Below are 14,403 nucleotides of genomic sequence, written 5' to 3' on the forward strand. Positions count from 1 at the left end.
TCGCTAAGCAACGAAAAATTGCTGCTTAGCGACCGACTCTGCATCAGGCCCTATCCTCATGTCGGTTTTCAAGCACAGCCTATAACATGGCAGTCAGGAGCTGATTGGCTGGGAGTTTTTCTCTCAAACAGGCTTAGTACATCTGTCTCACGCTAAGGGAGAGATAATTCTAATGACTACCGTATACGTTTTGAGGGATATATTAGTGGTCTCTGAGTTACCCTGTGCCGTGTTATTGAATTCGTATGTGCAGCATGATCCATAGGCAGCATGTGTTCCCACTCAGTTTGATGGAAATGATTTCCTTGCAATAACACAGTATACTACAAATAGACTGTATATACTGTAGGATGTAATATTTACCAATTTGATAGAAAACACGTAGACTTGTCCTTGCTCTATCTTCTGCTCATTCATGTACATAGGAGCCCCGACCAGCAGAACGTCTGTTACAGAATCCTTGTCCACATCCACAGAACACAGGACACTCCCGAAATAGGATCCAATCTGAAAGTGAGACCCAGACAGTGAGCGAAAACGGCCTTACAGAACCAGAAAGAACTCCCGGGTAATTGTACGGGGTTCCAGATCCTTCCATCCAGCAACAGTGAGGTCAAGATGGAATTATGTTGTATGTCCCATCTGTATACTGTATACTGTATATTCTCTGTTACCCATTAATGAAGAGCTGGAACTATATTGCACACCTTTAATGCTATACTGTATATTTTATTTTAACTTTTCCCATTATAGTACAGCTCTTTAGAGCAGGCATGTCCAAACTATGGCCCTCCAGCTGTTGTGAAACTAAAAGTCCCATCATGCATTGTCACAGTTTTGCTATTAGGAAATGCTTAAACTGTGGCAAGGCATGCTGGGATGTGTAGTTTCACAACAGCTGGAGGGCCATAGTTTGGACATGCCTGCTTTAGAGGCTTAAGGTGATTATAAGTCTCTGTGTTGCTCGCTTAATTAAAATGTTTATTTTAATTGCAGAGTAGTTACAACAGACGCTGAGTAAAATGCATGTCCCAAGGTGCCATGTGCATACTCTCATGAGTGTGAGGAGATCACTATCGTCCAACTGGATCACAGACACACTGGCTGCCAACTGCAAAGGGAGTTGGACAGCAGGGGAGATCACTCTTATTTATCCAACTGAATCAGAGACACACTGACAGCCAATTAGAAGGGGAGTCAGGCGGTTGGGGAGATTACTCTTGTCCAACTGGATCAGAGGCACACTGACAGCCAATTGGAAGGGGAGTCAGGCAGTCGGGGAGATCACTCTTGTCCAACTGGATCAGAGACACACTGACAGCCAATTGGAAGGGGAGTCAGGCAGTCGGGGAGATTACTCTTGTCCAACTGGATCAGAGATACACTGACAGCCAATTGGAAGGGTAGTCAGGCAGTTGGGGAGATTACTCTTGTCCAACTGGATCAGAGACACACTGACAGCCAATTGGAAGGGGAGTCAGGCAGTCGGGGAGATTACTCTTGTCCAACTGGATCAGAGATACACTGACAGCCAATTGGAAGGGTAGTCAGGCAGTTGGGGAGATTACTCTTGTCCAACTGGATCAGATGCACACTGACAGCTAATTGGAAGGGGAGTCAGGCAGTCGGGGAGATTACTCTTGTCCAACTGGATCAGAGGCACACTGACAGCCAATTGGAAGGGGAGTCAGGCAGTCGGGGAGATTACTCTTGTCCAACTGGATCAGAGACACACTGACAGCCAATTGGAAGGGGAGTAAGGACGTTGGGGAGTTTACTATCGCCCAACACTTTTTCTTAGTGTATCTACTGTATACACATACGTAGGTATTTTAGTCTGTACCATTTAAAGACCATTTATCTCTTGCTTTGAAATCTTAGTGTGACCAAGATTTACCCCACAAAATGTACGACTAGCCCTCGTGTACTTCTTCTCCACCAGGAGGAAGTACTTTCCCATAAGTGTCACATACCTGTTCTCCTTTCTGAATTTGGATAATTGTCACATTCCCCTTGTCGGTAATGCTGTACACCACGACTTGCCCAGTGTAGTTAGCTCTTGGGGCTCCAGCGACATAGTTAAAAGAGTTCACCATGTTGAGAATGTCTACAGAATATCCTGGAAAGTAATGTGAGAATGTTATCCCCATGCCTATGGCAGCAGACAGTGGCTCTACAATATCTGGTTTTAATATGATCAATTGACAGCAGATGTACATCCGAACGCACAGGGATCCTACCTAGAGATGTTGACACTGGAATTAATAGCCCATAATTTCACACCCAGCAGTTGCTACAATGCAGGGGGCAGCAGCATTTATACAAAAGGAACACACCTTGTTCCCATTAGCCTGGAAGCTGACTTACATTCCAGATCCATAAGAGGAGAGGAGAAGCCCGAAGAGGAGACTTTCGGCAGGAGTTTGGGGGGCAGGGCTTGTGTGTGATGTCATTAAGCCCCGCCCCATGACGGGAAATGATCCGATTTGCCGATCGCTGCTGAGGGGGCGGGGCTAAACCGACTCGATGCTGCCACTTTAGCCACGCCCCCTCATCGGAGATCGGCCAATCCGGTTATTTAAACGCTGTGGTTAGGGGTGAGATAGCCAGAAACAGGGGTGGGTGGGGAGTTTGGGACCCTCCCGGCCATTCCGGGAGGGTAGGCAACCCTGATGTAGTATAGTACTGAGCGCTCAGCACACATCGCTCAGCACACATTGATACCCCAGCAATGTGTCCCGATCAGTGTTCTCTGGTGAGAGAACACTGACGATGACTTGATTTTCACCGCAGGCTTGAATGATCTAGCCTGGCTATAGCGGTAAGTGGAATTGCGCATCCTCATTGCTATGGGGCATACACACTGAGAGATTTGTGATCAATTTCCTAAGCGGTTTGCTTACAAATAAGCTCAAATCTCCCCATGTGTATACCCCATAATTCTGAGGCTTCCACTAACCTGCAACAGAGACAGGCTGGAATTGGTCAATGCTGACGTCAGAGACCCACCCTAAAACACCTTGGCATGCCTGCATTGTTTCAAACACACCTAGAAAACACCCTAATTCTGCCCCTAAATGCTGGCTTCCTCTCTGTCAAACTGCTATGCATTCGCATTCTGCCGCAGATTCCGTGGGTACATGTGTAATGCAAACCCGGGACATGCGCAGTTGGACGATAATCACTCGATTTTTGTTTCTCCTAAGAATTTAACCCAGAGCCGGCGCCACCACTAGGCAGCTTTAGGCATTTGCTTAGGGTTCCGGCCACTGGAGGGTGGAAGATAGAAGCAGGAGGTCCCCCCCTGGATGGAGGTGAGCGGCAACTCTCCCCCCCCCCTCACCTGACAAGTTGGTGATCCATTTCAGCTGCTGATGTGCCCTAAGATGCAGGCTTCTGATTACACTGCGCACCTCAATGTGTGACTATGATGTGTCCACCAGCCCTGCCATCATACGCCAGATGTTGGGACAGTGTGACTGATATTAGACACAGTCTAATGGCTTTGAGGGGAAGCAGGGGTCTCCCTGCTCTGGTGGGAAGTTGTATTGAAGAAAGAGAAGAATACTCACGTACTGTAAGAGGCCTTGTTACCTTACCTGAACACCCTCATAACTTTTTTATAGTCGAGATGACAAATGTGAAATAGATATATCCTACTGTATATTTTTTTAAGTTCTGTACATGCTAAAGATGAGTAAGACTTGACCGTAGCACCCAGGTTAGATAGTACCTATGCAATAAATATAGGTAACATAATAATTCTGCTGTACAACTGCCCACTCACCTAGATAAGAACTTTCGTTTCGATCCTTAAAATATTTTTCAAATGCACTGTAAGGGAAGATAGTGGTCTGCTTTGTGTCTTGGTGCACTATGGTGCCAGTCCAGTCATATGCGCCAACAGCTCCCAACATCAGGGAACCCTATGGTATATAATAATAATAATAATGATAATGATGATAATAACAATGGTACTAATGTACAGGGACACCATTCTATGTCATAACATCCACAGCCTAACACATGGTATATTATCTGCCGAAACCTTAATAATAATAAAAAAAATATAAAATTATATATATATATATATATATATATATATATATATATATACATACACACAGTATGTCACCTTTGCATGCACCTGTCTAAGGTGTGGCACATTACTTGGTATATTCCACATTTTGCAGAATTTACACTCTATACATAGGGGGTAATTCCAGCTTGGTTGGACTGGGACAAATTCAGTCCCGTTCCGATGGTTTGTGGACTAGTCTTTTGTGCGTATGTGTAGGTCCACTGTGCGAACGTCCACGGCGATATGCAATGTCGCTGGGCCTTTCACACATAGCGATGCGGATCAGGGGCGTGGGGCGGCTGACTCAGGTTGGGCGTCCCCATGAAAACGCTGGCCGTTCCCATGGGGATGTGGGTGGGAGGAGGTATGACAGGGGCGGGCGGCTGATGTCACATGATGTCAGCCACCTGCCCTGTATTGGGCCAGAATCCTGCAAATATAATTCAGTCTCCACTGACTTATATTTGCGCGCCCCGGAGAAATCATTCAGTGGTTGGCGACCATGGAATGATTTCCCCTGCTGCGGGCACATGTGAGGGCTTGCATCTTTTTGACACATGCCCTCGCAGGGTTGCGAGGTAATACGGTGGCGGCGGTGGGCGGCAATTCGGCGGGCGATGGGGTGTGTCCCCTGGGACTCAGTAATCTGCAAGCTTCGCAGCTTACTGAGTCAACCAGAATGAGGGCCATAGTACGGACTCAAACATTTTTCTACAAACAATGAACATTTTTCCAGCAGAATGTAGTGAATGTTCTCACCTAAATATATTAGGATGTTACTATTATCATTTAAATATATGAAGCAGTGAGTGGTATTAAAGAGTATTATGTAATATTGGTTCTATAGAATGCATGTTGTATTATACCCGTCATCAGAATACCCAGGGGTAACTGCAGTTCTGGGAACGCTTAGCACAAATGATTGGAAACAGGCCACTTAATAAAACAAAAATCACCACTGGCGAATACTTTATGCTATTGCTATGGGATTTCTGCAGGCTCTAATAACCAACGTTTATGATCTGTTTTATTCTATGTCCAGTGGCGTAACTATAAATTTTGCCCCCCCCCCAGTCAAAATGTTTGTGGCGCACCCCCCCCCCCAGCGTGTTTCCCCAGCATGTGACGTGATGACATCACACGCATAACGGAGAAGCTGAAGCAGGAGAGAGGAAGAGAGACCAGCAGACACTGCTGCTTCCCTTTGGCTCTGACGCATCCCAGGCTGCCCTAGCATGCCCATCCGCCCGCCCATCCTGTACACAGTAATCAATAGCCGGCTCTGTGTACAGTCAATTGAATCAATGGGGGAATTTGTCATCTCTGCCATGGCCCCACCCGCGTTGCGGCTGACTCGCCTCCAGTGCTCAGTCAGTGGGCAGTGGCAGGAAGCAGCATATCAGTGCGCCAAGCGGGTGCCGGCGCCCACCTAGACCCTGCTGCTGCTTGCTCCCCCAAGCGGCTGCTGGAGCTGCCTTACAGTAGTTACGCCACTGTCTATGTCAACAGATCTATGCGAGGCTTTGGGAGCGTATGACCATGTAATATCACGGAACACTGATAACAAATCTTATGCACCCACACTACAAAGCTCCTAGACAGATACTAATGTACAGAGATGGTGATATGAAAAAATTTGAAGATTCATCTAGATTTCAGCAGTTACCAAATCAATTCACGAGTGGGCCTACAGTCACCAAAAATCTGCATTTAAAATGAGACCTGACGAATCAACCAATCAGCAAGGATCAACAAATGCCGCAGGTCTATAGATCTATCATACCGCGTTCACATTGCTATACAGAGTCAGACCTGGGATTTTTATCCTGGGTTCGACCCGGCTCCGACCATTTCATACTTAACCCGGGTTGCCTATTATACACAGGGCAACTCAGGTTTCACCCTTCTGATAACCCAGGTTGAATTGCCGGATTGGTCAACTGGGTTATTCAGTTTGATGCTTTCAAACTGCACCTTGACCCAAGGATGACCCGACAACAACCCGGCAAAAACCCCGGGTTATAATTGCAGTGTGAGAGGGGTATCGGTCTGACCTATAACATTGCAAGAATTCACCATTTTTTTAAACAGATTTATTTTGATGCGGAGTAATAATGGATGATGCAGTAATATAACAGGTTGGTGGCAATAGATTGGGCCATTTGGAAATTGTTATATGGAAAACATCTATTAATCTGAGGCTTTGTAATTGTGCTTTGTGACATGAGTTGTGATATACTTCTTGGCCTGATGTACGATAAACCTTCATATGCACTGGATGCTTGGTACATACCCATCCTACATTGATAGTCCAATAAAGACTTTACATTGAAGCCCAAATAGACTTGTCAGAGACTGTTCCCTTTGTACTAACTGCTGCCCATTATAAATCCAAACACTTCATTTCTCTACTTGTCAGTATACAGTAGGTGTCCAGAATATGAATGAGAATGGACATCATTCCCTCTAGTCCAGTGGTTCCCAACCCTGGTCCTCAAGTACCCCCAACAGTGCACGTTTTCCAGGTCACCCAGCAGGTGCACTCATTATTCAGACACATTTCAAAAGATCCACAGGTGGAGCTAATTATGTCACATGTGATTCTGTCTGGAGACCTGGAAAACGTGCACTGTTGGGGGTACTTGAGGACCAGGGTTGGGAACCACTGCTCTAGTCCTATGGTCAGATGAGGGTGAAAATGTATTACATGTAATGAGCCTACCAGTCAGAGTCTACCTGTCCTTTATCTAGTACACTATAAAAAAAATTGGTTGCTATGGACTACATCTCTACTTGTCAGGCGAAATTTCCTAAGATGAGAGTTCTATTTCAATGGGATGTTGCTACGGGCAAGCAATCAGAATCTACAGGTACTTGTTATTTATTTAGAATCTTCTAGAAGATAATAGATAGCATCCCATCTGAAATAGAACGTCTGTCTTTAAATTTACCCCGCCATCTATATAAGCTATAGTAAATCAGCCAAGAAATGTTATATGGACACAATCGGCAAAAGTTCACAGGCCACACTGTGGCCAGGGCCATCTTAACAGCAGTGTGGGCCCCTGGGCAAAGCAATGCACCGGGCCCTTACCCATTCTCCCCTCCTAGGGGTGGGGGGTGCTATCAGCAGCAGCTTTGATGTCCCACTGGTGGCAGGGGGTGCTCTATCTTCCATTCAACATGTAGGACCTGGAGCAGTAACATCTGCTAATTACTCCTTTACTGCACAGGTGGGAGAACACTAACATGTGGAAGGGGGCACTGAGCTGAATGAAGGGTCCCTTGTAAATGACTTCCAGGGAGGTAGGGGGTGTTTTATACGTAGGGGAGGGTTGGATAATGGAGTGGGCTTAATATTCGTCATTTTCCGGTGGAAGGGCAGCTTGTTTGACTGCAGATATCGCCATTATCTGGAAATAGATTTCTTAGCCTTCAATAGTATAAAAACCTAGAGTCCCAACTTTCAGGAGGTGCTGGGGACTTGGGGATCAGAGATCAGGAGCCAGAGCAATCCATTGACAAAATTATAAAACTGTACACCAGACGTTTGGAGCTGGAGCAGGGACCGGCTGCTGGAAGGCTGATATCTCTGGTTCTGGGCAAGATAGAGACAAACCTCTAGTATCGACAGAAAGGGGAGAGCCCCAGCTTTTGGAATATACTCTCAGAAAATCTCTAAGTCAGAGAAAACCTGAGAAATATGACTAGGAACTGCAATTAACAGGTCGGATGTGGACTGCTGCTTTGAAGTTGGATATCTCCAGTTCCCCAGGGCCGATTTGAAAAATTCTGGTATCCCTGGAAAAAGGGGATCCTCAGCTATCAGCATAGGGCCCTTATACACCTGGGGCCCCTGGGCAAGTGCCCATTAAGCCCATACGAAAAGACGGCCCTGACTGTGGCAATACTTCAGCCCCAGTATCCCAATTGAACGCTCAGGAAAAACATTGTGTACATTGCACAAGAAAAAAAAGCAATGCTAGTTCCAGTCATAATTAAGGAAATACAATTAGTGCTGATTCATACTAGTCCAATTTAATTAAACATTCAAAAACATATGAGTAGTAAATTATTTTTAGTTGTGGATAATCCAAATCCTACGGACATTACCTTATTCTTTGTGTACTGAGCACTAAATCCCACTTGTGACATTTCCATCTGAAAAGTTTCACCTCCCTGTGTTGTTCCTGAGTAACAAACACGTCATTAATAAAAGCCTCCAGTGTATAACATTTAAAAATGAAAAATCAACAATCAACTGTTTTTGTTTATAAAAAAAAGGTACGTCAAACGGGTTTCAGACATAAGCCAAAAACTCTTTTTTTCCGGCGTTATTCCCTGCACTTGTAACCAGGGCCGGTGCAAGGCACCGGAGCGCCCCAGGCGAGTCGGGGTGGGGGCGCCCCGGTGCCGGGGGAGGGGGGGAGGTACCTGTCCTGCGGCGCTGTGTATTTAAAGCTGGCGGCGGAGGCAGCGGGGGTCCCTGCACTCAATAAGAAATAACGAGCGCTTCCGCCGGGCTATGCGGAAGCGCTTCTGTTGTGAAAACACTGGCAGCACGCTGATTGGCTGAGATCAGCGTGCGCCGTGCGGACAGTGTTTTCACAACAGAAGCGCTTCCGCATAGCCCGGCGGAAGCGCTCGTTATTTCTTATTGAGTGCAGGGACCCCCGCTGCCTCCGCCGCCAGCTTTAAATACACAGCGCCGCAGGACAGGTACCCCCGCGGCACGGGGGGGGGCAAAATGCCGCCCTCCAGTGGCCGGCGCCCTAGGCAAATGCCTAGATTTGCCTAGTGGTGGCGCCGGCCCTGCTTGTAACCCAGGTCATGGCCCCAGCTTGTGTGTGAAATATATAACCCAAGACATGATGACTCAGGTCATGCCTAAAATAAATTCATTGGTGGGCATAGGTGCCAATTCTTTGGGTGCTTGAGGACCCGAGCACCCACGGAAATGGATGAGCACCCACCCGCTCAGCAGCAGCCCACCTGCCCGTGTCCCACTGCACTCCCCCTCCCTTGTCACTGGCACAGGTACTGTGTGGGGATTTTTGTACCTGCACTGTGTGGGCATTTATGTATTTGGCACTGTTGCCATAATTTGAATATTGGAGACAACTGTGCTGCGTAATATAAATCAGTATTACTTTGTGGCCATGCCTCTTTCCCATGAAGCCACTCCCCTATATTTTTGGCTTGAGCACCCACCAGCAAAAACATTAATCGGCACCTATGTTGGTGGGGACATTAGATCTTGGAGATGACAATCTTCAAGCGTTCACTGTAAGCCGGAAGACCCGGGTCACTGGAAGACCCAGGTCTGTTGCAGTGTTTATTTTGTTGATGAAAATGTACAAATTATTGCTGGAATTAGGGTTTTAAATTTTTAAAGATCAATTATGTGTTCTGGATATTTTCAGGAAATAAATATGACCTGCTGTGAAGGAAATATGATTATGTACTTGTTCTAATAAACTTGTTCACTTGTTCTAATAAACTTTTTTTTTAAAATCCATTACATTATCATTAAACTGTTTGAAAAAAAGAAATTAAAAAACACCCACTAAAATGTAACTTTAAACCAACTATATTTTTAGTAAGTGACTAAGGGGGTATTCAATCCCGGATCATGACCGTTGGTCCGTTCCGCCATCCGCGACCCTGGCCCGTTTTTGTTTTGCTCTACCGCAAATCAATGTCCCGCCTGCCGATCTGCAGAAAGGGGGCGTGTCCGCGTGAATGACTGTGGATTGTCGAGATCCGCCCATGATCGCAACAATTCATGGCCATTCTCAGCAAAAGCTTTTAAAGTCTTTAACCCATGCTTAGTGTCCCAGGTCCAAGCTGGGGTTTATGTCTGAAAAGAGTATAGCAAGTAATACTTACACAAGGTTTGCGCCTTCTGTTTCTACACTGTAGATACTGGGGCACCTACTTATAGCTTGTTTCAATGGACACAACAAGCAAAATGTTATAAGGTCTGAGTTCACCAGAGGGAGAATCTCCAACTTTTTTTTTTTTTTAAAGCAGCAATCATTTACAAGGATCGATTTTGCCCTGTAAATGATTGCAAATTTAAAACACCATCAGAATTCACCTGGCACCCCACACCTCTAGTGAGCTTGGACCCTATTACATTTTTGCCAAAACGCTTGTATTGGTGCAATGTACACAAATGCTAACGCTTTAGTCTTTATTAAATCTATCAACACAGAAAAAAGAAATAAGGAAACAAGAATGCCAACCAAATAATACTGCCTGAGATATATAATTCATTATAATTAAAGGCCCAACTTTGTACTTTGTGACCTATCTCCAGTTAATAAATATATTAAATCATCTTTAAAATGTAAAATGTCTCTACCTTCAATGCTAAAAATTCTCTCCCCCAGGGTTCCGGCTTTTTCTAACAGAGCCGCTTCATCCGACACGTTGAAGAAGAACCTCTCCTTGGGATCACTCGCAATGGATTGGATTTCTTTAATCAGGTTTTTGCTGTCAATATTGTATCTATTGTAGTATCCCAACACCTTTGAAAGGAACACACACGGTTGGGTTAGCAATTTGTCTATAAATAGTGAATATGAATTTTGCTACGACATGTTAACACAGGACTAATGGTGTGTACACACGGTGAGATTCCCTTGGTATTCGACTTAAGATTCATGCAATCTGCATTAGATTTTCACTATATAGTCATTGCTGTCTATTTCGCTATTTAATTTGTGCTGAATGGGAGCGCGCATCAGAATCAAATCAGGATCAAAGGGTTAAAAACCTGTGCGATCACCCTACGATTTGTATGTGATCCCGATGCGATTTTGACTATATAGTAAAAATCGAATGTCAAATCTCAGCGTGTGTACACAGCGTAACTCTTTCTTCTTACAAGAGACAAGGTTATTCAGTAGTCTCTCAAAAGTTTCCTTCCAAGTCTGTGCCAATGTGATTGCACGGATCCGCCCTGACATGTGGGTGTGTCATGGGAGTGTTGTGGGAGTATACCTAAATCTCCATGTCATTCTGAGCTGTGTGTACGGGGAAAGGAACACCTATTGTATGCAGGACATGGCTAAGGTAAAGTGCCGTTGCTTATAGACGCATGGACCCCCGCACTAGACCTACGGAATCTCACATTAGCATAGCCACTTTGTGTGAACTTAGAAAATGCAATAAAATGTATAAAATACCGCAAGTGCATCATTTCCTGTTACCAGGCCACCTCTGTTTGTCTGTTCATGTAGCACTCAATGTGCAACTTATTATATCAGCAAGTCAAGCACTGAGCCGCATAGACTCTAATGCATGTGATGCGCAGATTCAATGCATGGGTACCAGATAAATAGTGCACCACCATAAATAAGTGTATAATCAGCTCAACACAACTGGGTTTAAACATCAGCAATCCGAATGTAATTGATTGATGACAATGGCAGGACTCCAAAAGTGAGAATTCCAATGGATCTCCATGGTAAGTAATGGGGTTAGGGTTCAGTTGCGGGGGGGGGGGGGTGTAGGATAGGTTAGGCTTCAGTAGTGGGGGGCTGGGTCACAATTCGGCAGTTAGAGTTAGGTTGCAGGGGGTGGTGTAGGTTAGGTTAGGCTTCAGTAGTAGAGCTGGGGCAGAATTCGGCAGTTAGGGTTAGGTTGCAGGGGGTGGTGTAGGTTAGGCTTCAGTAGTGGGGGACTGGGGCACAAGTAGGCAGTTAGGGTTAGGTTGCAGGGGGTGGTGTAGGTTAGGTTAGGCTTCAGGAGTGGGAGGCTGGGGCACAGTTAGGCAGTTAGGGTTAGGCTGCAGGGGGTGGTGTAGGTTAGGTTAGGCTTCAGGAGTGGGGGGCTGGGGCACAGTTAGGCAGTTAGGGTTAGGCTGCAGGGGGTGGTGTAGGTTAGGTTAGGCTTCAGGAGTGGGGGGCTGGGGCACAGTTAGGCAGTTAGGGTTAGGCTGCAGGGGGTGGTGTAGGTTAGGTTAGGCTTCAGTAGTGGGGACTGGGGCACAGTTAGGCAGTTAGGGTTAGGCTGCAGGGGGTGGTGTAGGTTAGGTTAGGCTTCAGGAGTGGGGGACTGGGGCACAAGTAGGCAGTTAGGGTTAGGTTGCAGGGGGTGGTGTAGCTTAGGCTTCAGGAGTGGGGGGCTGGGGCACAGTTAGGCAGTTAGGGTTAGGCTGCAGGGGGTGGTGTAGGTTAGGTTAGGCTTCAGGAGTGGGGGACTGGGGCACAGGTAGACAGTTAGGTTGCAGGGGGTGGTGTAGATTAGGCTTCAGGAGTGGGGGGCTGGGGCACAGTTAGGCAGTTAGGGTTAGGCTGCAGGGGGTGGTGTAGGTTAGGTTAGGCTTCAGGAGTGGGGGACTGGGGCACAAGTAGGCAGTTAGGGTTAGGTGGCAGGGGGTGGTGTAGGTTAGGCTTCAGGAGTGGTGGGTTGGGGCACAGTTAGGTAGTTAGGGTTAGGCTGCAGGGGGTGGTGTAGGTTAGGCTTCAGTAGTGGGGGACTGGGGCACAGTTAGGCAGTTAGGGTTAGGTTGCAGGGGGTGGTGTAGCTTAGGTTAGGCTTCAGGAGTGGGGGACTGGGGCACAGGTAGACAGTTAGGGTTAGGTTGCAGGGGGTGGTGTAGATTAGGCTTCAGGAGTGGGGGGCTGGGGCGCAGTTAGGGTTAGGCTGCAGGGGGTGGTGTAGCTTAGGTTAGGCTTCAGGAGTGGGGGACTGGGGCACAGGTAGACAGTTAGGGTTAGGTTGCAGGGGGTGGTGTAGGTTAGGCTTCAGTAGTGGGGGGGCTGGGGCACAGTTAGGCAGTTAGGGTTAGGCTGCAGGGGGTGGTGTAGCTTAGGTTAGGCTTCAGGAGTGGGGGGCTCTATCTAACCCACCCATCTAACGGTTTTTGTTGTGCATATACTGTAGCTGTGACACATGAGCTGACACTTCTTGGGCACAGAAGCTCGCCAGAGACAAGATAAGCCAATCACGCTGATATTTTATCCTATAAATGATTTTAATGCTTTCCATTTAGCAATGTCCCAATAATACCACAGAGATCCTCATATATACAAGAGCCATGTAGGTCCATACAAGTAAAATGAGATGTGTCCATACCGCTATGCCAAATCTGATGATCTTATCCTGCTCACAGCGCCTGATCACTTCTGTTAGCATGGCGTTGTCGTGTGATTCCCCATCAGTGATGACCACCATCACCTTGCTCGCATGTGCACGTCCTCCGTATTCCGCGGAGAATGCGTTCATTCTGTTGTACCGGGTATAGGGAGAATCTGGTCATTTAGTGCATGATACAGACAAACATGTTCACACTCCAGTCTCAGGTATAACAGTACAGTGACTGTGACCACGGAACCCCTCCGCCCATGTGACCTAGATCAGAGTTTATGGGGAACATTTACTAAATGGAAGTTATATCTGATTGAGTTGGTGGCATCTTTATGGGAACCCGACTCTGATCTATTGGCTTGTGAAGGCAACTGTCATTATCATTACGTAGCAGCTGTTGCATACTGTGAACTTGGGTTGGGGTGGAGGAGGGGGGCCCAAATTATATTTTTACACCTGGGCTCACCGTCCACACGTTCCGCCGTAGGCCCACAATGCCACCTACACAAAAGTGACCAATTATCCTGAGCACTAGGTGCTGCGCCGTTGCACCCCAACAGTCACAAGAGGAGACACGGATACGATAAACACAATAACATATCGCTTGTAGTTGCATTTCTGTTAGTCGTTGCAGAACGTTTTTTCAAAACTATAATGTAACATGTACATACAATGGTTTCCTCAATTACTAACTGATATTCAGTGTAGCCGTGTTCAAATGATATTCCGAAATGCTTCTTTCTATAAGAAATTATTATAGGCTACAATTGGAACAGATCCATCGCTATTTGCAATTCGCAAAACGGTGAGTTTTTTCTTTCTTTCTGGGCGGTGCCTTTCTTAGCGCTGGCAATTGCTCTTTCTTGGATTAGCGATCCATGCTGAATTATCGTTCAGACTGTGAATTCGCAGCCCGTCTAATAACGAAAGGCAGAGAGCAAAGGTAGCCTTCACTCACTGCTCGCAGGGTGGGAGGGCCACTGTGGCATCAGAGTCCTTCTTCTCCCAAAGGCCTACGCAGCGCCGAGTAAGTCCTGGCTCACTTAGCACTGCAAGCTGGGGGAAAACCATTCAACGGTGAACAATCCCCCTCCAGGGTGCAAGGCTGCATATGTCTGCGCAGCCGTGAACAGGGGCAGCGAAGTGCGCAGGGGGTTGTGCGCTCAGCAAAATGCTTGCTTGGTTTCAAACACTCGCAGCCCGAGGAGAAGGACTGAATCAGG

The 14,403-nt window shown here is 46.6% G+C and overlaps 1 protein-coding gene across 2 annotated transcripts in view; it reads right to left on the minus strand.

Annotated features, from left to right (window-relative positions):
* The window catches only part of ITGA2 (integrin subunit alpha 2), a 109,239-nt gene that overhangs the window by 41,987 nt on the left and 52,849 nt on the right, over positions 1-14,403 (minus strand). For both annotated transcript variants that reach the window (XM_083153837.1, XM_083153828.1), the window contains exons 8-13: positions 13,169-13,319; positions 10,449-10,614; positions 8,195-8,271; positions 3,788-3,926; positions 1,974-2,119; positions 364-507 (exon numbers count right to left, since the gene is read on the minus strand). In XM_083153837.1, the coding sequence (XP_083009963.1) occupies positions 364-507; positions 1,974-2,119; positions 3,788-3,926; positions 8,195-8,271; positions 10,449-10,614; positions 13,169-13,319 (823 nt within the window). The remainder of the gene's footprint in view (positions 1-363; positions 508-1,973; positions 2,120-3,787; positions 3,927-8,194; positions 8,272-10,448; positions 10,615-13,168; positions 13,320-14,403) is intronic.

This window comes from Crinia signifera, chromosome 1 (genome assembly GCF_055691185.1).
Source record: "Crinia signifera chromosome 1, ASM5569118v1, whole genome shotgun sequence".
In the NCBI taxonomy this organism is placed as follows: domain Eukaryota; kingdom Metazoa; phylum Chordata; class Amphibia; order Anura; family Myobatrachidae; genus Crinia; species Crinia signifera.